The sequence below is a fragment of the Podarcis muralis genome, chromosome 2, assembly GCF_964188315.1.
Source record: "Podarcis muralis chromosome 2, rPodMur119.hap1.1, whole genome shotgun sequence".
Classification (NCBI taxonomy): Eukaryota; Metazoa; Chordata; class Lepidosauria; order Squamata; family Lacertidae; genus Podarcis; species Podarcis muralis.
The window spans coordinates 115,935,041-115,956,618 of NC_135656.1; the positions used below are offsets into that span (position 1 = coordinate 115,935,041).

At 47.2% G+C, this 21,578-nt stretch overlaps 1 protein-coding gene and 1 non-coding gene across 4 annotated transcripts in view; both read right to left on the reverse strand.

Moving 5' to 3' along the window:
* The window catches only part of LOC114592143 (uncharacterized), a 48,824-nt gene that overhangs the window by 11,787 nt on the left and 15,459 nt on the right, over positions 1 to 21,578 (reverse strand). For 2 of the 3 annotated variants that reach the window (XM_077920946.1, XM_077920948.1), the window contains 7 exons: positions 18,389 to 19,319; positions 15,700 to 15,790; positions 13,950 to 14,032; positions 8,537 to 8,627; positions 3,695 to 3,799; positions 1,504 to 2,151; positions 377 to 805 (listed from right to left, as the gene is read on the reverse strand). In XM_077920946.1, coding sequence (XP_077777072.1) covers positions 377 to 805; positions 1,504 to 2,151; positions 3,695 to 3,799; positions 8,537 to 8,627; positions 13,950 to 14,032; positions 15,700 to 15,790; positions 18,389 to 19,075 — 2,134 coding nt within the window. In that variant the 5' untranslated portion in view covers positions 19,076 to 19,319. The remainder of the gene's footprint in view (positions 1 to 376; positions 806 to 1,503; positions 2,152 to 3,694; positions 3,800 to 8,536; positions 8,628 to 13,949; positions 14,033 to 15,699; positions 15,791 to 18,388; positions 19,320 to 21,578) is intronic. The other variant, XM_077920950.1, reaches the window with a different exon arrangement.
* Positions 16,637 to 16,768, reverse strand: LOC114593120 (small Cajal body-specific RNA 15). The gene has a single exon (XR_003705614.1).

A 21,578-nucleotide genomic window follows, 5' to 3' on the forward strand; every position in this document is an offset into this window, starting at 1 on the left:
CACCCCTTCCTCGCTTGCACGTGCCAATTTTATTCCTTAGACAGGATCTGAGTCCCTCTGCCCTCCCTCATTGCCCCACAAGTAGGCAAAGGGGGTGGGGAGAGACTAGATGAAAAGAAAACTGCCTCCAGAAACATCCGAGACTAACAGAGAGAGCACCAAGAAGCCCCACAGCAGCATAGCTACCCACCCTGCCACGAACCCCCAAGCTCAACTTGCCAATCCCTGGAGGCAGGGCAGGCCAGCCTCTCTCAAGAGCGCCCTCCCCACTTTATGCAATTTCACATACATGTGTGGAGCCAGGGGACATAACAGCAAGTGGGGGGATGCCTATATTTTGCACATTATTGGGGACCAACCAAATTATTATGCTCACCTTCGTATGACACCTGGCCGTCTTCGAGAGGGGCATCTGGAGCAAGGCTGTTTTGCTGGCATGTATTTCTGCTGCAGTGTTTATCGAGGTATGACGACGACTTGAAGCATTTCCCACATTTGTTGCATTTATGGGGCACCTCCCCCGTGTGCACTCTCCTGTGTTGAATGATGCCCGCTAAGCTTTCAGAGACAAACCCACATTCAGGGCAGGTGTGCTTCCTCCCATTGCAGAGCCTGGCAAACTTGGTCAGCACCACCTTCACTGTTTTTGTCCCATAGCGAGAAAGAGGCACTCCTTCTCCTTCGGATTGGCTCAAGAGCAGCTTTGAAGGGGAGCTAGCGCCATAGGTCTCGGCGCTCGTCAAAGCAGTAGACAGGGGCTGCAGCAGCAGAGGAGAGTTTTCAGCCGTGCTCGGCCCAGGGGCGGCTGCAAAAAGAGAGAGAGGGGACCTCTTACCCCTGGAAGATGTGAACGGAGGTGGCGGCGAGAGGAGACAAACGGTATCACAACACGGAAGACTGTATAACCACAGGGAGCACCGCACACACAAGGCCAAAGGATGAACTACACTAGAAAGTTGGCCCCGCTAGCAGCCCAACTTTCTGTATCACAGGGTGAGAAACTTAGGCCCTCATAGCTGTTTCAAAAGCCCTTTTGCAGGCAATCAGCTTGTGTCTCTGGAAAGCGCAATCTGCCCCCACCCTGGGAATCTGCTGGGCAAGGAGGAAGAGAGAGGGAAAAGGGTGGCAGAAAAAGGGTGCTGGCACACTCCGTCTGACAGGCTTCCCTGTCTTCAGCCCCTGTTACAAAGCTTCCCCGCTTTTGCTGTAGAACAGCGCTTTCCAAACTTTTCATGCTAGTGACGTAGTTTTAGCATGCACAGTAATTTAGTTTTACTAGCAAACTAGAAGTTCAACTAACCCCTTTCCAGCCCCCTGGGAGGAGTGCAGGTAGCATTCACGACATACCTACACACTGTAGCCAACAAATGTGTCACAACACCGTTCGGAAAGCTCTGCTGTAAAGCAATGAAAATGCAGAGGAAAAGCAGCAGCAGAATACTTACAGGATCAAGCAACATCAAAACAGGCACAGGAAGCCTCAGATTGAAACAACAGACCTACCTCTGGGCATCCTGCGGTAATCCGTAACATTTTTTTGCTGAGAGTGTAGCGTCTCCTGGTGAAGAGCAAGATGCGACTTATACCGGAAGGTTTTTTCACATTCTGGACACTTGAAAGGCCTTGCCTCCAGGTGGGCTATCATATGCTCAAAGAGACACTCTGGTGTAGCTTCGACCTGTCCACAGGTGGGGCACGTGTGCTCTTTACGCATCGGGGCACTTGAGGTCGTTGCCCCATAACTTTGGCTGCTGCTGGCATCACCTTGGGCCATGTGGACTTGCTGGTGGGCCTCCAGAGATGATTTCTCTTTGTAGGTCATCCCACACTCCAGGCACTTATAGGCCCCTTTCGTCAAGTGGGTTTTTATGTGTCTAACCATTTCTGAAAGGTAATAGGCCATGTACCCACACTCAGGACAAATGTGCTTTTTCTCCCTGGGGTAATATCTGCCTTTCCTCCTCACACATTTCCTCTTCCGTTTACCGCCTTTCCCCATCTGCTCATCTTCTTTCCCCTCAGGACTCGGGTCAGAAACCTCGGTATTCGAATCACCCTCTGCAGGTTCATCTGGTAAGCCCTCAAAGCTGAATTCCGTCTCCAAATCATCATCAGAATTCTCCATTTTGATCTTGGTCCGAAGTCTATCACCTGGACAGAAGATGAGAAAATATACAGTCACGCCTTGGTTGTCAAACGCCTTGGTACTCGTACGTTTTGGCTCCCGAACGATCGAAACCTGGAAGTGAGTGTTCTGGTTTTCGAATGTTTTTTTTGGAATCCGAACATTTGATGCGGCTTCCTCTATTGTTTCCGGCGTGCCTTCGCAACTGGAAGCCAATTGGAAGCTGCGCCTTGGTTTCCAAACATTTCAAAAGTTGAACATTCTGTTTGAAAACCAAGGCATGACTATACAAAGGATCACCTTCTGGTATGAAACAGTGTAGGAGTTCAGTTCGGTTTGAACAAGAAATTGAATTAGATCTGGGAAGTAACCTAATTTGATGGCCCCAAGCAAACTGATGGCACCTCAGCCTCATGGCACCCAGTGTCTGATAAAACCAAGCCAAATGGGTGGAGTATAAATGGTAAAATTATTGTTATTGTTATCCTTATTATAATTATTACCCCAATCTGTACAACAGGAAGAATGGGGGGCCTCCTTCAAACATACTTCAACCAGGGAGCGTTATGAATTAATGTGATATAAATGAAGCTTTTTTAAAATTTGTTTATAAAAGTACTTATACACCCACCCTCTCGCAAAATATCAGGGTAGCGTGCAATGGTTTTACTTTTAAACAGATTAAAGCAGCATAAAGCAATTGATAAAATGACTGGCTACTCAAGAACATTTTAACCAACTGAGCAAGCCTGTTGGCATAAAAGTCCTCAAGACTTCAAGTTTAGCAACTGCAGTGAATTCAAAGTGAACCAAATCTAAGCTATAATTACTGTAGATCTGGTTCTAATTTCCTGCAATTCAGTTGACTATCAACAAGGTAGCAAACTAGGTACGGTAGCAGAATTCTTCAAACAACACAAAAAAAATAGTGTATATTAACAGTTGTTTTCAGTGCCTCGCCTCCCCCACCAACCTTAAAATAATTAAAAGGGGAATCTATGTCCTCAGGTTATGTCTGAATCTGCTTGGACATTTAAACCACTGTACCTGCAGGTTATCTGAATCTGCACCCTCCAAATATTTCAGCTATTTTTAGCTATTGGGAAAATGTTTCAGATGTATACAACACCTCCCGCCCCCCCTTTAAATAGTCAAATAAACTTGCTAAATCAGATGTGCGTTGGTTTAGTGGAGTGGGAAATTTTCCAACTGAAAGTTTTTCCCCAGAATTCCCACAACACTGGCGCATCCAACAGGGTAATGTCTACTCAGACACATGTTGATCTTCCAGAATCTAGGGAGGTGTTCCTAGCCTGCCGCCCTATAGCCTTTTAGAACAGATGTGGGGAACATGCAGTCTTGCAAGTACTGTTTGATTCACTCCTTTGAGGTGATGCATGAGGGAGGGTTAAATCCTGCTGCCTTGGTTGCTTTGCTGGGAATAGTCAAGCACAGCTAAGGCAGAACTGAATGATTCCTCAGGAAGGGGAAATCTATCATGGGACTACAGTGCCCATTAGCCCTGTTGCACTGACTTATCTTCCCATTCTATAGTTCTCTCTCACTTACTCAAAAGACTGCCCAGAATAGTGTCTCCATAGTTCATTTGCTGGGGGAAAATGGATTCCTGATGTTGAGGTAGAGGGTTCATCTCAGGTGTCGGAAACAGGCCCTCTTGGATAAGGGGAGAGAGAGAGAGAAAGAGAACACGTAAAGAAAATAAGCATATGGAATCAGGAGTGCTTGGGTTTTTTCTAACTCACCTGCATGGCATTCGCTGACTTCTGGTTTCAGAACTTGAGAATTCAAGAAGCAGATAACAAGACCACACCCAAACTGAACCTCTAGGTTTTTCTGTGACATAGCAGTGATGAGTTTGTGGTTTACTCAATATGGAGCTAAAAGGGATTTTGTGCATTGTCCTGATCCACAGGCTCAAAAGGAGGGCCTGTGGAAATGGTTTGATGCACGTTTGATACCAAAGGATGCCAAAAACACCAGTGTGATCAGTTCTCATGCTTTATTAGAAAAAAACGTAGGGTTTCTGACCACACCCATGATTCATGGCGCTAGCTCTCCTCTGCCCTCCGGGGCAAAGGAGAGGTTCAAGCAGGGGAAAGCCAGGACTTATGAGGTAAAATTCCTGGCAATACTCCACCCTCAGGGGGTTCGGGGGAGTTCACTGCATCCCGCTGTGCTGCTTATGCCCATGTCTGCCAAACTGAAAGGCAGAGCAGGCGCGACCTGGGAGTTTGTGTCTCCACCGTTGATGAGCCTGTCGGCAACATGATTTGTGCAGGGTTCGTCAAGAATTTGGAATATTGGCATTAATTATGGGGTGCTTCTGAATCATAGAATCATAGAATCATAGAGTTGGAAGAGACCACAAGGGCCATCGAGTCCAACCCCCTGCCAAGCAGGAAACACCATCAGAGCACTCCTGACATATGGTTGTCAAGCCTCTGCTTAAAGACCTCCAAAGAAGGAGACTCCACCACACTCCTTGGCAGCAAATTCCACTGTCGAACAGCTCTTACTGTCAGGAAGTTCTTCCTTCTGAAACAGCATATGATAAAGGGCTGCAACTAATCAGCTGCCGAAAGGACTGGATTTGAGCCAAGAAGGTATCTGAATGATTGAATGATTTTTAACAAGTGTGAAAAACCAGCAGCTAGAAAGGAAGGAATGTTTGTTTGGTTGGTTTTTAAATGGTCTTTTCTCTTCTTGACCTCTCCTGCAAAATGAAAGAACCATGTGCTGGCATTATGACGTTATCTGATATCGAGGGAGAGAGGGGAGTCAATTATTTACGCTTTGTAATATATATATAAAAAGGTAAAGATACCCCTGCCCGTATGGGCCAGGCTTGACAGACTCTAGGGTTGTGCGCTCATCTCACTCTAGAGGCCGGGAGCAGCACATGGAAGGCCGTTTACCTTCCCGCTATAAAGTGGTACCTATTTATCTACTTGCACTTAAGGGTGCTTTCGAACTGCTAGGTGGGCAGGAGCTGGGACCGAACGATGGGAGCTCACCCCGCCGCGGGGATTCGAACCGCCGACCATATATATATATTCATTCATTCCTCTGGTCTGCACCAGGAGTGGAAAAGAGAGCAATCCCCTGCTGGGATTAGGGCTAGCTGGAGTTTGTATATAAATTGTATAAAATTTAATAATTTGGATCAATTTGTTAAAATTTGGAAACTTAATAAAAATTAAATTTTAAAAAATACAGTTGAACCTTGGTTGCCAAATGCCTTGGAAATCGTATGTTTCGACTCCTAAATTGAAAACCGGAAGTGAGTGTTCCGGTTTCCGAACTATTTCCCAAAGCTGCACTTTGCTTTCCAAACGTTTTGTAAGTTGAATGGACTTTCGGAACGGATTCCATTCAACTTCCAAGGTACAACTATGGTGGTACCTCTGGATGCGAACGGGATCCGCTCCGGAGCCCCGTTCGCATCCTGAGTAGAAAGTAACACGCGACTGCGTGTCTGTGCGGGTCACATTTTGCCACTTCCGCACATGCACGTGACGTCATTTTGAGTGTCTGCGCATGCAGCAAAACCCGGAAGTAATGCGCTCCATTACTTCCGGGTTGCCGCAGAGCGTAACCTGAAAACGCTCAACCTGAAGCACATTTATCCTGAGGTATGACTGTACTGCGGATGGTCCTGGGCAGTGTTAGAAACTAGGATAGAAAAGCTATTCACCACATGGCTGCTGGAACTTGGGTTAGGAGTACAAAAACAGAAAATCTATTTGCCATTTTGTCCTTTTCACAGGTGATTCGTGCTGCGGTGGGGGAAGTGGCACTTCCCCCGACCCGCAGCAATCAAACTTGGGTGTTGGGTGAGGAAGCATTTCTCCTCCCACACCCTCAGAGCCAGCCCAGGGACTTGTGCTGCATCTTTCTGCTGCTGCATGAATCAGTTGGCTCACACAGCACCAAAAAAGGCGTTTATTTGGTGCAGCGCTGCCCCATAGACCAGCTGACCACTGTGGCATCGCAGCAGAGCCAGCCAGCCAGATGGAGATGTAAGTTGCCAATCTGGCAACCAGACATCTTCACTTCCTCGCAAAAGGCCTGGCACCCGGCTAATTTCAAATGGTGGTCCTGAAGCTCCTTTTCTGGCTGTACCTATACCTGTGCCTATATGTTTCTATATCTCACGTGGACTTGGGGCTTGAATTGTCGTCAGTTCACTCTGGGGACAGTAAAAATGTGTACCTAGATTGGACCCTTCATTTTGCAGCAAACACTGACTTTTACAATTGCTGGCTCTGTATGCTGATGTTAGTGCACGGACATGGAGGCATTCCAGTATTCCATTCGTTGAATAACATTTTTTATTGTGTTGTGCAAGAGTATTTGAATGCCAAGTTTCATAGACCTGTCATGGCGTATGCTTGCTTTTCTGGCGTTGATCACAAGTCTGTAAAGGCAACAAGGCTCTGCATGCTGTAAGTCATTTTCTTCTAATAAAGCAGTATAATTGACGACTCTGCCACTTTCATCTCTTTGGGCTGGGGTGGAGTGCAAATTTCAGTCTTGAGGATAGAGCCCTAGTTAATTCATGAAGGCCTGAAGGCCTATAACCCTTAACCAGAGCCTTAACCCACTCTGCAGATCACCCCATACCCCAGAAAAGTAAAGCAGGGGTCCTCAAACTATGGCCCAAGGGCCGGATCCGGCCTGTGAGGTTCCTAAACACGGCCTGCCATTTTGCTCAGAGCGGTGCTTACTCCCAAGGAAGCTGGCTTGAGACCAGGTCCTTAAGCGCGCCTGTGGGAGGAAGTAGCACCAGGGCTGCCTGCCGACCTGGGCTTCCTGGCTCTGGCTTCCTTGCTCGCTGAGGAAAGAAGAGGCGGGTGGGACCTGGCAGGGAGACGAGACCGAACGCCAGAGAAGCGCCCGCTTTCTCCCTGCTCCACGTCTTTACCTCACAGAGACAAATAAGGCGGCGGCGGCGGCAGCAGCAGCAGTACTCGTCAGGCAGAGAAGGGTTAATCGCCACTGCTCTCTTCACAGCGCTGCTGCTGCCACTGCCGCCACGCGCGGAGAGATACAGAGCAGGAACCTAGAACATGGCGGTGCTGAGGCCCCCGAAGCCCAAAAATGTCTGCCTGAGGGGAGGCCTCGCAAGTTCCGTTGAGACGGGGGTGGGGAGCAAGAAAGGCAGGCCAGCAGATGGGCATGAGAAGGAGAAGGAAAGGGAGGACATGGGCAGCAGGCGACAGAGCGGCTGAGCACGAAGAGGGGAGGAGGAAGGAAGGAAAAGGAAGGACGGGCTGAGGGAGTGTGGCATTCTTGCCCCTCTGCTCCGTCCTACTCCTACTCCTCCTCTGCTGCTCTCCTGAGTGACTCCAGGGCGGTGGCGACACTGCCGCCGCCGCCTTAGAAACAGAAGAGCCATTTGGACCGGGGCAGCAGGGCCAGGAACCGGGTAAAGGCAGGTAGGCATCACGGAGGGAGGGAGGGAAAGGGAGAAGCAGGCAGGGGTGGGGACCGAGGGGAAGAGAGGCCGGCGGCCGGAGGCGGTTTCTTCTCTGCTCGGAGGAAGGAGGAGCAGGGACAGGCATGGCCATCTCCACCTGGGGGGGGGGCATGCATGGGTAGTATCCAGCCTGGTGCTGAGTGTCTCCAGCACCCTTTTTGGGAGGCGGCCGGGGTCATGGGATGGATGGTCAGGAGAGGCCCCCCCCCCCTCGGAGAGGGGGCAGGGCTGGTCCTTTCACTCTTCCACACAGGACGGCGGGATTGTTCCAAGAGCAGTCCCTCTGCGCCCCACCCCCAATTGGTGAACCTTAACCAGAACCATGTCCTGATTTATGTACGATAAACGTAGCCTAGTATCCACGCCTCGAGCCAGATCTGTTGTGCGTTTACTCTGCTGAGTAACGTGTGCTCAGGCACAGAGGCATGAGTCGCAGGCACACGTCTGAGGGTGACTGATGGATCTCCGCAGCGCCAGGCTGAGAAGGGAGACGCTCCAGCTGGGGCCTGTCCAGTTGGCTTTCCATCCCACGGTTCCAACACCTTATTCCTAACACACATGCCGCCGCCCCCCAGTTATCTTTCCTGCAAGAAAACACCTTAAACTTCGGGTTCCTGGTGGTGTTTCGCCTCTTTCTCGTGCCCTGACTGCTGGCGCAGAAGTGCCTGGCTGGCCCGAGCAGAAGGGCGGAGAGGTGGGCAAGAGATGTTGATTAAAATAATTCTTCATTTTAAATACTGTATTGTTTTTCCTGGTTTTTTGTTGTTTTTTTTTGGACTACAAAAAAAATTGTGGTGTGCATAGGAATTCGTTCATATTTTTTCCAAACTATAGTCCAGCCCCCAAAAGTGTATAAGGGACGGTGAACGGGCTCCGTTTAAAAAGTTTGAGGACCCCTGGAGTAGACTCACCAGAAACACTGGCGTTACTGCCGTTCTCCTGCATTGCTGCTAAGTGCAGAGGATTCTGGAGAGGTAGCACATTCTTCACATCCTCAGGCTCCTGAAACAGGAAAGCAAACTTTTCTCAGATCTCCCGCAGGCCTCAGGCCCGGTCTCAAGAAGTACGTATTTATTAGTTGGCGATGGGCCAACTAATAAAACACGAAAGCACTGAAAGCATGAAAAAACTTCTTTTCCAAACTCCCGCAATACTAACAGAAAACACCAATTATCAAAGGGAAGTGTATTGCCACATATATTTGGAGTTTGGCTTTTTACCAGACAGAAGAATGAACAGGACAGCTGCAGTGTTAGAAAATGTTGGTTCCTTTCCCACTAGATCTACAAAGTAAGTTTGTTTTAAAATGCCTGAGAAAATAAAAGCGTCTTAATCTGGCGCCTTAAAAAACAGTTAACAATGCAAGTGCCAGAAAAACTTTCCTGGGAGTAGAGTCTGTATCTCAGAAGTCACCAAGTAAAAAAGCCCCCAGCCTCAAATTAAGACTACAGCTCTGCCTCTAGCCAATGAAAACAGTGGTTTTCTCGGGGGGGGGGGGGAGTGTTAGAATTCCTGCTCCATGCTTGCAGTCATAGGATTACTGTCTTTCACATGACGGTATGTGTTTTTACTCCACAGAGTGGGAAGTGACAGAAACAGGATGTTTGTGTTACTGTGTTCCGTGAAGTGGGACTATTGTCCTTTGTTCATTTTCTCTTTGCTGTCTGATGCTAGAGAGAGAGGGAGCCATGTTGCAGTGCTGTGTGTGTGTTTATATGTAAATAAAGTAATTAGCCAAAATGCTGAGTTGCTGAGGTCTGTCACGCAATATGCGCAAACTCTGCAGATCCCTAAGTGTGCCGGTGTCGGTTGGCATCGGTCGCTGTGATGTTCGGGCTGAAGAAAGCTTTCGAAGTTCCTGAAAGACCAGGAGGGAGGGAACATGCCAGTTGGGCATGTCTCTGCTAGGGTCCTACTCAAGTGTAGGCTGAACTCCTGACAATGGTTACGGGCCCAGGGATCGGGGCCACAGACCCAGTGCCAGCAGAGGAAGAACCGGAGGCTGTTTATGTCCCAGTTGGGGTCTCCTGGAACCAGCAGCATGAAGCAAGCATCTTCGGAGACAGACAGTGAGTAAAAAAAAAAAAAAGACTTCCGGGTTAGCGCCTCCGGTAATGGCGGATTTCCTCTGATCTAGAGGAATCCGCTCTGTGGAAATCAGGGTCTGACCGCCACAGCGAGGCGGAGACCCATCAAAAACCACGGGCAGGAGAAGCCTGTGGACCTGGGATTCGGCTGGCACCTTTTGCGCCTCCCCTACTCGCGGGGAAACCCGGTTACGGGGATCCGGAGCGATGTGGGGTGAGCGGCGCTGTGCTTCAAATCGACTGCTCTTTTCACGGAGTGAAGCTGCATTGCTGTTGCCGGAGAGCGCTGACTTTTTCCTGTGGACAATTGGACTCTAAACAAGTACCCGTGAGTAGAATGGAAAATTGGATTATTAAACTTCGTAATTTGGCACCGGAGCGGGAAGGTCTAAACAGGAAGTCCGCCTTCCGCTTTTGTAAATAGTTTGAAGCAAAGACATCGCAAGCTAAAGTCTGGAAAGTTATTTGTAAAGGACTAAATTTCCATCGGTTAAAACTACAAAACCCCCCTTGGAAGCAGGAGAAGAGGGGGGAAATCTTAAACTGTTCAAGTCTGCAGGAGAGAGAGTAAAGAAAGATAAATTTCTACTGTCTTGAATCTGGGAACAGGCTGTCAAGAAGACAGACGTTTTGGGAAAGTTCATTGACTGTGAATAAAACGTACGTTGACAGATAGTTAAATAAGAGAAACATATTGATTCCAATGTTTCCTTTTGCACTAAAAAGGAACAAATATTTGAAAAACGAAAGTAATTTTGTTGCTGGATCTGATTGTAAAAGGATGGATACAAATAGAAATTGTTTCCTCTAGAGGGAGCTTTTGAACTGTTGTTGGAGTGGACCTGGGGAACTCTACAGCTGTAGAGATTAAAGATCGTGAGAACTAGACATTTACCTTGAACAAGAATGTGGGCAGAAGAAGCCTTAGTGATTGCTTTTTGCAAAACAAGTGCCTTATTGGAACAGCTTCATGAGAAGATGGATTTGATGACTACTGCAATTGATAATTTCGGACAAACAGTGAACACCTATATAGAACCTGCTCAGGAACTGACCCAGGAATCTGCTCTGACAGGGCAAGCTGCGGAGAAGACAAAGGAGGAGGTTGTTGTTGAACCTCAAGTAATACAAGTCGAGAGAGCTGCGGCCCTGCAGGAACATAAGCTGTTGTTTCTGATGACTGAATCTGGAGCGAGTCAGATTTGGAGAGATGGAGTCCTGTCGGGATTGGAGATGGCAAGTTGGTCAGATCCCCCTATGCAGGGATGTCCTGGCTTTTGGGATCTGGTTTTGGGCCAGCGGGAGACTGGAGTGGTCGAGGCCCTTAACTTTGGAGGCACATTGAAGTATGCTTTGGAATATTTTTTGGATTTTAGTGCTGACCATGGAGAACGGGCTGACCTGTCGAGAAGGGATAAAGACATTCTTAGGTTGTAGTTTCCCCGAGATCTACTCCTCAGTGACAAAGGAAGGAAATTAAGAACAAGACCAGCAGAAGACAAAGTAAAGTGCAGGTACAAATATGAAGATCTGCAGAAGGGACATGGAAAAGAGTTAAGAGCCTCGGACATAAGGTCACCAGGTTGATGGACTAGATGGAATAGATAGAAAGGACTGACAGAACCCGAGACCAGGAAGAAGAGACGGTGGATGAAGATTGGAAGAAAGTTTAAAAATACATTTAGAGAAATACTGTAAAATTAATGAGTGTTAGAAAAATCTTGGAATGAAACTATTTGGCTTTAGTAGAAATGTTATAAGGAGTTATGTATAAATAAGTTTTTAAGTTCTAGGGCTCTTTATGGTAAGATAAGGCTAAAATAAATTAAGACAATCAAAGGACAGAATATAGTGAAAGATGGAAAGGATTTGCTGAGATAATTAACAATTAGAATACAAAAAAGGGAGGTGTGAGGAGGTCGATGAAACAAGTTAATGAAGATAAGGATATGGGAATATTCGATTTGTTTTTAAATTTATTTTTTTGCTTTTGTTTTTGATTTTGATGTATTGTATGTTTTGTACTTTTTTTCTTTTTATTGACTTGTACTGTTTAATTTCTTTTTTCTCATTTTTCTTTTTTCTTTTCTGTAATTTTAAATTCCCAATAAATATCATTTAAAAAAACAACAACAGTGAGTAAAAAAGCCTGTGCCTGAAAACTAAAGTAATGTAGGCAGGCTGGAATGTTTTGTGCAGCTGCCAAAGTTTGATTTATAGCCATCTGATAAGGACAGTAAAGGTTGTTTCAGCTTGGACTAAGCTGCGAAATGGACCTTTTGGAGGGGTAGAATCCCAAGTCCCTGAGTTACATGCCTGATGCGGCAGGTCTTTGCTGAGAATGTAGCCCTGATTTATGTGCTACGAAGGGAGGAAATACCCCGATGCTTATGAAGCAGATTTGCGCAGCGGCAAGCTTTGCCAAAACAATAGCTGGATGTGAAGCATCAGCTATGGGGGAGCGGGAAATTTCCCCGGTGCTGCGTTGAAGTAGCAGGCATGAACTTTGAGAAGATAGAATCTTCTGATGCATTCCCTGTGTTGTTTGGGAATGTGGAGGAGCAGTGGTTTTGTTCCTGAAGCTGCAAAAGCAGTTTGATGCTGTGTCTGATGCCAACAGCCAGAGTGTGTGCTCGGCAGGAATTTCATCTGCAACACACTTGGACATTCCAAGATGGCGACGGACTATCGAAGATGCCGGCTGGACTTTGCTGTCTCAGATGCCCACATGATCTGGGAGGCATTGTTTCCTGAGGCCAAAAGTGTTGGGATTTCAGTTCCCACCAGCTGCGAGCAAGCAGCTACATTGTTGACATCATGCGATGTCCCTGAGTGTGAGACAGGAAGTCTCAGCCAGTTCTCAGTGTTCTCTGTGTAACCGGGTGGAGTTACTGGGAGTTGGTCTTCCGCTTCTGGATAGAAGCAGAGTCGAGCAGACATGATTTGTACAGTCTTAATGAAGTAGCAGTCGACTACGGACTGTTCTCTTTCTTCTGTGGTGCGGTGCCAGGAGAAAGTGAGTGTGCTTCTCTCACAAGGGAGGAGTCGCTTATTAACAGTCTCTCTGGACTGAGGAAGAATTCAAGCCAGAGAGTGACCACTGGAGAATGGCCCCAGAGTGCATGGGAAGCTGGCAACCCTCCCAGGCGGGCGTTTTTCCTCCAGTCGTGTTTGGAGGAGTTTTGGAGGGAAGTTGCATTGTTTCCTGTTCGGGGGGAGGACTCTCCAGAATGGAAGGGGAACAAGGGGAAGTGACTGTGACGTCATCTGAACCATCACTGCAACCAGCAGGTGGCGGTGCTGTGGTCGAAGCAGTGGAAAATTTGTCCTGTGAGAAGTTTGGACGAGAGTCCAAAAGCCCAGACAGTTTGCAGCATTTGCGACATGAAGCAAGGCCAGAGATGCAGAGCTTCAGCGCAGAGATGGTGACTAGCTGTTGCAGAGCAGAGGTGCAAAAATCTTTTGTGCTAGATTCTGAGGTGGAGGCACACCTTTGTGGAAGATAGAACTGGTTCACCACGTGTACACCACAGAAGGATTTGATCCACCAGTCGAGTGGAGATTCCTTGAAGGTGCATAGCACCTGGACCGTGGAAATGAAAAGCTGTAATGTTGTGACGACTAACGTGCTTTTCATTCCAGGTCGAGAAGTCCAGCTGATGCAGCGTGGCTGTTCTATTTCAGGCTGTTTCGCCACCACACTCACCTGATCTGGGAGTTCTGGATCACAGGCTCTATCTACCGTGCAAAATTGGAGCCTTAGCAATTGTCAGCTGGCAGCGGAAACAAACTAGGACTGCTTCAGGAAAATGCATGTGGTGAAAAGGAGGACTGCTAGGCCCTGGTGGGCCACCCCCTTGCCCGCTTGCAATTAGCAGAGTGGAGAGCCAGCCAATCAGGATTAAATAATAATAATACAGTTGTACCTTGGAAGCCAAACGCCTCAGCTCCCAAATGATCAAAACTAGGGAGCGTTTCGTTTTTTGAATGATTTTCAGAAGCCGAACGTCCGGCACGGCTTCTGATTAGCTGCAGGACGATCCTGCAGTCAATTGGAAGCCGTGCTTTGGTTTTTGAATGGTTCCAGGAGCTGAACGGACTCCCAGAACGCATTCTGTTTGAGAACAAAGGGACGAATGGATTTTTTTGAGGGGGAAAAAGGTTCCAGAACTCTGCTCCTGAGAGTTCCTGCCAAAAAAAAGGCCTTGAATGAAACCATTATCAAACTTTCACATACCTCAGTTGGCCCAACACCAGTCATTCCCTGCCCGTCAGGAGGTACTACCATAGCAGAGTTCCTCATGGATGCCATTTCATTGGCTGCAAAACAGGAGCAGGGAAAGACGTCAAAAACAAAGAAGCATTAAGAACAGCCCGGCTGAATCAAACCCAAGGTCCATCTAGACCAGTCTCCTGTCTCTCTGTGGCCAACCAGGTGCCTCAATGGGAATCACCCAAACAAGACATGATCAATACAGCCCTCTCCCACAGGGCTTGAGTGCTGCACTTCTGATTCCCAACAACTAACTGGTACAATAATGGAAAGAAGAACAATGGTTTTCCCAGTATTCTCAGTGCCCTCACCCATTTCACAACAAAAACAAGGCATTAATACTGTTAGATCAACTCATATTTTCTTCCTGCCATCTGGGTAGTGTGGACAAATTTCTATATACAGTGGTGCCTCGCAAGACGAAATGAATTCGTTCCGCGAGTTTTGTCGTCTTGCGATTTTTTTCGTCTTGCGAAGCACGGTGTCGGGAAAGTTTTGGAAAAGCTTCAAAAACCTCAAAAAGCTTTAAAAAGGTAAAGGTACCCCTGCCCGTACGGGCCAGTCTTGACAGACTCTAGGGTTGTGCGCCCATCTCACTCAAGAGGCCGAGGGCCAGCGCTGTCCGCAGACACTTCCGGGTCACGTGGCCAGCGTGACAAGCTGCATCTGGCGAGCCAGCGCAGCACACGGAACACCGTTTACCTTCCCGCTGGTAAGCGGTCCCTATTTATCTACTTGCACCCGGGGGTGCTTTCGAACTGCTAGGTTGGCAGGCGCTGGGACCGAACAACGGGAGCGCACCCCGCCGCAGGGATTCGAACCGCCGACCTTTCGATCGGCAAGTCCTAGGCGCTGAGGCTTTAACCCACAGCGCCACCTGCGTCCCGCTTTAAAAACCTCAAGCTTTAAAAACCTCAAAAAGGGCTACCACACCGCATGCTATGAGTTGCTCCTCAAAGTCAAGTCGCAACTGTATTAACGGTTAAGAAAAAGGAAACAAACTTGCAAGACATTTCCGTCTTGCGAAGCAAGCCCATAGGGAAAATCGTCTTGCGAAACAGCTCAAAAAACCCTTTCGTCTAGCGAGTTTTTTGTCTTGCGAGGCATTCGTCTTGCGAGGTACCACTGTAAATCTCATCGTATTCTAAAGCATTTGGTAAACTTGGTCTTTGTGTGGAATGGTTTCCTCTATCCCTTCATTCACCTGTCTTTTCCACATATAGAGGGGAGAACAGGGATGAGACCTTTTGCCCCCCCCAGGGGGGGGCTGAACATCTGCAGTGGGGAGCCGGTGGGGTGAAGGTTTCCTTCTGCAGATGTTCAGCCTGCACCATGTGGAAGAAGGTGAGAAACAGGCAATGAAAATGTTACTCAAGTGGTGCAGCCCACAGGGATGTGCTCTTTTCTATTACCATTTCTGAGCAATATTTTTCGTTTTCATTGCAAGTAAAACTTTACAGCCGTCACATACAAACCCCCCACACCCAGGGTGCATGCAGCAGAGAGAAAGACAACAGGAGAGCTCAATAAAGTATCACAGTTCCTACTACTGCAAGTGTGGAGAGATGAGTTAATACCGTAAATCCGAAGCACAACCCAGTTGCTATAGTTTCAAGGTTTGCCATTTATTCCAAACTGAAACATATTGGGGTGGATTATTTAGAACATTCTATACCACACTGCCAGAAAAGGAAGAGCATCTCCAACTCCTTACCCATTGCAGACATGACATTCGGGCTGACCCCTGCGTAGGGCTGCCTTTGAGCGGCATCTGGCAGAGCCTCCTGGGAGTTTGTGGCTGGCACCTGATCAAAGCAACAAAGATGAGTCACTGGAAGCCTACAGATAAACGGCACCACTGTGGTGCCCTCTCGCTTCCATTTCTTTCCGGTCAAAATTGAAAACGTTTTACGTAATTTATGTGGCTGCGTTGTCTACTCCAATGCCAGCACAAAGGGCTGGAGCCCGATTCGCTCATCGTCACAAGCAGACCCACTGAAATCAACGGGGAAGGTGACTACTGCAGTCAGTGGGTCTACCTCAAGCATGACTTGAGTCTGGATTAAACCTGAAGTCAGTTAACTTGGACTGTACATTTTACATCTGCAAATTATTAACCAGTGCACCAAAGACTAATAAACACCCGATTTTAATTAGTGGGGCTCTTTTACCACCACCACCACCACCACCAGGCTATTTCGGCTTACTGCCGAACAGGAAATATTAAACACCGTCTTGATTCTTTCCAAAAGAACAGTAGCTTTTGTTTACTAAACACTGACTACAGCAAGACAAGTCTGGGGCATCACCGGTGCACAGATGACAGGAGATACTTAGAAAGTTGATGAATGAAATTATTGTGTTTTTTCTTAACAATCTTTGTAAACAGCTTTGAGGCGGTCCTTTTTCTTTAAAACTGAGCAGCATATAAATTTCATGAACTAAATAATAAATAAGAACAGGTTCTCCCTCCTGCAAGTGAGAAAAGGGAGCACACCCCCCACAAGAGGATCCTCACCACCATCAAGTTCCTGTCAGTATCAATATTAAAATGTAGCACTGTATCCCACTGAGCCCAATTATCCAGGGAGCACCTTCTGAAGCTTTTCAGCTGCCACCTCCCTCCACCTCCATTCTTTTTTTAATTTGGACATTGTTGGCCAACAGCAGTAAGATCTGGATAAGTCTCATAGGCAAGACCTTGTTCTTCTGCCACTTAATTTAGGAGGATAGTATCAGTAGAGCCAACTGACTTCACTGGTTCTACTTTCTTAGTCCTCCAGACAAATGTTGCCACAGGGATGGCGAAACCTGCGAGGGTCTACAAATGTTGCTGGACTACAAACTCCCATCATCCCCAGCCCATTTCCATGCTGGCTGATGGGAGCTGGAGTCCAACATCTGGTGGGTTACAGGTTCTCCATTAGGGCTGAGCAATAGGTGGTTTTCAACATTGTGATGTATCAGCAGCTAAATATTGTGAGGTACTGATACATCACAATGTCTGAAACTGCTTAGTCCTACCCTAGACCGCTCCTGCTTGAGGGAGCTAGAGCGGTACAGGGGCTTGAAAAACTGAGGGGCAGGTAGCCACCTGCCCACCCCATAGCTGATCTGTTGGGATTTCAGTTCCCACAAGCTGCCAAGAAGCAGCAAGGGCAACAAGGTTGTTTACATCAGGTGACATAGCTGACCGTGGGAACGGAAATCTGAGCCAGTTCTCAGACAGTCCTGAGTGTAACCGGGGTGGAGTTACAGTTAGTCCTTCCACTTCTGGACTGAAGCAGGGCTGAGTCCGATACCCAGAAGCTGGGCTGCTCAAGGCGTGCAGTCATGTGTGTGTTTGTGTATGTAATTTTAATAAAGTAGCTTGAAGTCTACGAACTGCTCTCTTTCTTCTGATGCGTTGCCAGGAGGAAGTTAGCGTGCTTCTCTCAGAAGAGAGAAGTCGCTTATTCATCGGTCTCTGGACGGAGGAGAAATTCCTGGGTGACCACTGGATTAATCGCCCCAGAGTGTCTGGGAGGCTGGCAATGCTCCTGGGCGGGCGTTATTCCAACATGATCAAGCCGGGGGGGGGGGGCGTTAAACTGTTCTACTGAGGTGCAGGCAGCTGTGCATGTGCCCCACAGCAAAGCAGTTTAAACAAGCTGCCCCAGAGGGCATGAGCCAGAGGCAGGGGGCTTGATCAGCTGTGAAGAAGGCTTCTTTAATCCACCTGTCTCTCAGCTGATCAAGGCCATTTTGAGCTGGCAGTACATTGTGATTCCCTAGGGTAAGGTGCGCTGTGCTGGTGGTGGCCGAGGAGTCGCAATGTATTGACAGCTCAAAAAGCCTGAAACAAGTATCACAATCTGAACGCCATGGGAACCTGCGGTCCTCCCGATGCTACAGTCCTATCACCCCTGGCCATCGGACATGCTGGCTACTGCCCCTCCCCCCAAAACAGTGCTATCTACTTCCCACTGCCGTTTAAGGTAGGTGCAAGGAGAGTGAGAGAGAGGCAAGCCAAAGACCAGTGATCTGGAGGAAGCCATTTCCCTCCAAGTTGCTTAATACAAATCAAAATCAAACCAGAGATTTCTTTACGCAAGCTCTGATTACAGGTTTAAAAATTTGTCTGAAACATATATGTAAGTACCGGAGCACCAAGCCTGCTTCAGCTGGCCTGTCTCCTCACTCCCACACAACCATCTACCACAAAGAGCCATATTGGGAGGCTCCTGATGACTTGGGTTGGTGGTACTGGCTTATTTTGTTACGCGATGTTGCCTGTAAGTCACCTTGAAAAAATCTGTACATTGACAGGCACGGGGTTAACAAGTGGTAAATATAGCACAGCACAGGCCATTACATTCCCCACCCCCTGGGCACTCAAGGAGTATTAAATACTCATCTCTCACCTGCCTGACCCATGCCCTGGCAGAGCGGCGCCCCATCAGGAAATCCTCTGCCAGAGCCACCATCTCAATACAGTCTTCTGGTCCACACTCCTTCACCCAGCTCTGGACTTCAGGTGGCAACATGGCCAGGAGCTGCTCCTGGATTATCATCTCCAGGATCTGATCCTTCGTGTACTTGTCTGGCTTCAACCATTGGCGACAGAGTTCTTTCAGCTGGTTGTAAATTCTTCGCGGCCCTTCCAGCTCCTGGTAGCGGCACTGTCGGAAGTGCTGGCGCTTAGACTCCCTGCGGATGGCGTCTGCTCGAAGGAGGGCGATCTTCACCTTCAGGAAGTCAGTCCTGTCCCTGGGATCCAGCTGGCAAAAGAACTGCTCCACGCCGCCTCTCAGCGCCGGCAGAAGGCGGCCCACCCACTCTTCTCGCGGCCACCGGCAGGCTTCGGCAACTTGCTCAAAGGCGGAGAGGAATGTCCTGGCGTCGTCCCATGGCACCTGCTCCGTAGGCAATGAATTTGCCCTTCCCGCATGAGGCGGCTGCAGTGCATTCAGGAATTCTTGCCACTGAGCTTCCTGTTGCTGGGGCAGCCCAGTTTCAGGCGGTTGAGAAACAGGCCTTTGGGGCCCTTTAAAATACATAACCTGTACAATTTGGGGGACTTTGCCCGAGCCGTCTGAAGCTTTCTCCATACCTGCTCTTCACTTTTAGGAAACCCAAATCTCACAGCTATGTGCCTGCTGACAGCTTGAGATATTGTCCTGGTCTTGGGCTGCCTGCCCCACCTGGCAAATGATATTAAAAGGTTGGTCCTGCCAATATTTCAATAGCAACTTCCAGGGTACTCAACAATTGGTCTGTTCTTCAAAACCATCATCTAAAGAAGAGGCCAGGGGGGATGGGGAAGTGTTTCTGGAAGTTAAGTGGAATTCCTCCCTGCGTGAAAGAAAAAGGCATTTTAATTTTTATTATTTATTTCAGCAGCACATGTTATGGTGTTGTCTGGATGTTGTTGAAGTATATCTCCCTGCTAAGGAACATGAAAAAAGGATTAATTCTCCCCAAGTTGGCAGAAATAGTTTTCCCCTCCCATAGTACAGCTGCAAGAATCTGGTTTTGTTTTATGTAGATGACATTGTGTTTTTATACACAAGCCGATCAGAATGCTGAATCTGAAAAAGTAAACAAAGACAAAAGCAATGAAAGCTTTTGTCTGAATTAAAAGGCAAGATCCAATCGTTAGAAGCACTGAACGTGGCATATTGTAAATGGTTAAAACTCCTATGGTAACTGATTTTCAGGAAAATGTTGAAAGCAAAGCTTTTCAACAGCCTGAAAGGTACAGATGCACAATTGGTTCACTGTGCATTTTGAGTAATATTTCAAGAACTGATATAAGCAGTACAGTAGGAATATTTAGAAGAAAGGTTGCCCTACTCAAAAAGACTGGTGCACAGTCAAAAATATAATCAGATACACGAACAGCACAGTCGACCGCAATTTAAAAGTCTCAGCACAAGGTACTGGTGAGCTGGAAGTATTCACTGATGCAGATTGGGGGTCTGATCTTAGTGACAAGAAGTCCACATCAGGCATAGTGATAATGTGTAATCAATCATAGATTGGTTTAGCAAGAAGCAGAATCTGGTAGAAATCTGTAGCACTCAAGTGCATAAGTCTGTCCCCTGCGTGTCATGAGGTAACTTGGTTTAAAAGCCCGTTACCTGACAGAGGCATGCAAATGCAAAATGATATAAAAGTGTACAATTAGGCATGTATTAGCTTTGCAGAGATGCACAAGAGAACAAAACATATTGACATTAAGTTTAAACATGTATATGATTCAGCAAGGCGAAATTGAACTGGTGTACTGTGCTACTGAATAAACGTTTGCTGACATATGAACAAAACCGCTAAAAATAGAACTTTGTACAAAGCTTTCACAGAAATTAGGACTGTGCTGGAATAAGGTTAAATTTAACATATAACAGTATTTAGCAAACTTATAGATTGCATCTTGTCTTATATGTGCAATATGGATGACTTCCTGTAATGTGTATCGAGGCGATAATCAGTAAATAGTTTTAAACCTTCTGTCTCTGTTTGGCTGAGAAGTTTTATTGCCTTTTAAACAGGCACAGAACAATTCGTCACACCAAGAAAAAGCTTCCCTTGCACTATTCCTCTTTGTTTGCTCTTGGCTTTCCCTGGCAATTGTAGGAAGACAAGAGCAGCCATTTTGTTTTCTCTTTTTCACTGGCTCTGCTCTGATGCTTTTTGCACATTTCTTTTTCGTCCAGTGGCTGAAACCTTCACACCTGCTGAATGTTTGCACCCTCAGTGGCTTTGAAAGCAGATTCAATAATTCACTTTATTTATCTAAAACACATTTATAAGCCACTTAGTATTTTTTTTGTTAAAAAGAATCCTAAAACCCAAGTACAAAAAACCCAGAATCATAAAAACAGCATTCTAGAAACAAATAAATGCAGGATGAAGAGAGAAATACAGTAATATGTCAGGGAAAGCCTAAGCAAAAAGATATGTCTTTGCAAGTACAGGGGACCCTCATAATCCTCGGGTTGTGAACGCAGCAACCCCAGAAGTATATACTTCCGGGTTTCACCACACATGCGTGTGCAGAAGCACTCAATTGTGCCGCGTGTGCGCACAGAAGGGCACCTCCAGTTACGAAGTTTTCGGGATGCAGCCAGGCCTCCAGAATGGATCCTGTTCGAAACCGGAGGTACCACTGTAATCTGAAGCAACTGATAGTTGCTGTTTCACATACAGCAAAGTTAAGGGCATCCTACATTGCCAGGGAAAAGGCAAAGAAATGGGTCACTGATTAAAAAAAAACAGCCTCAGTGCTGTGAGATGGGGAGAATCTGAGGGAGGCTTGTTTTCCAACTGCAGGGACTCCACGTTTGTTGATGTATTGCTTTGGAGTTTAGCCGGTTCTTCAAAAATATTCCACCTCAGCCACAAGGTTTCCTTCTGCACTAACAACGAAGGGTGCTATCCCCCTCACCAAACCACAATACCTTTTGTAGTACACCTCCACTAATTTACCTCTATCCTATTAAAAGCTTTACCCAAAACACTATTCCTGTTGGGCCAGCTGTTGGCCAAGAATGAAAGAGGGTCATGGAGAACCAGAGCTGAGGAAAGCAAGTCAGTTAGGAAAACAGGCCT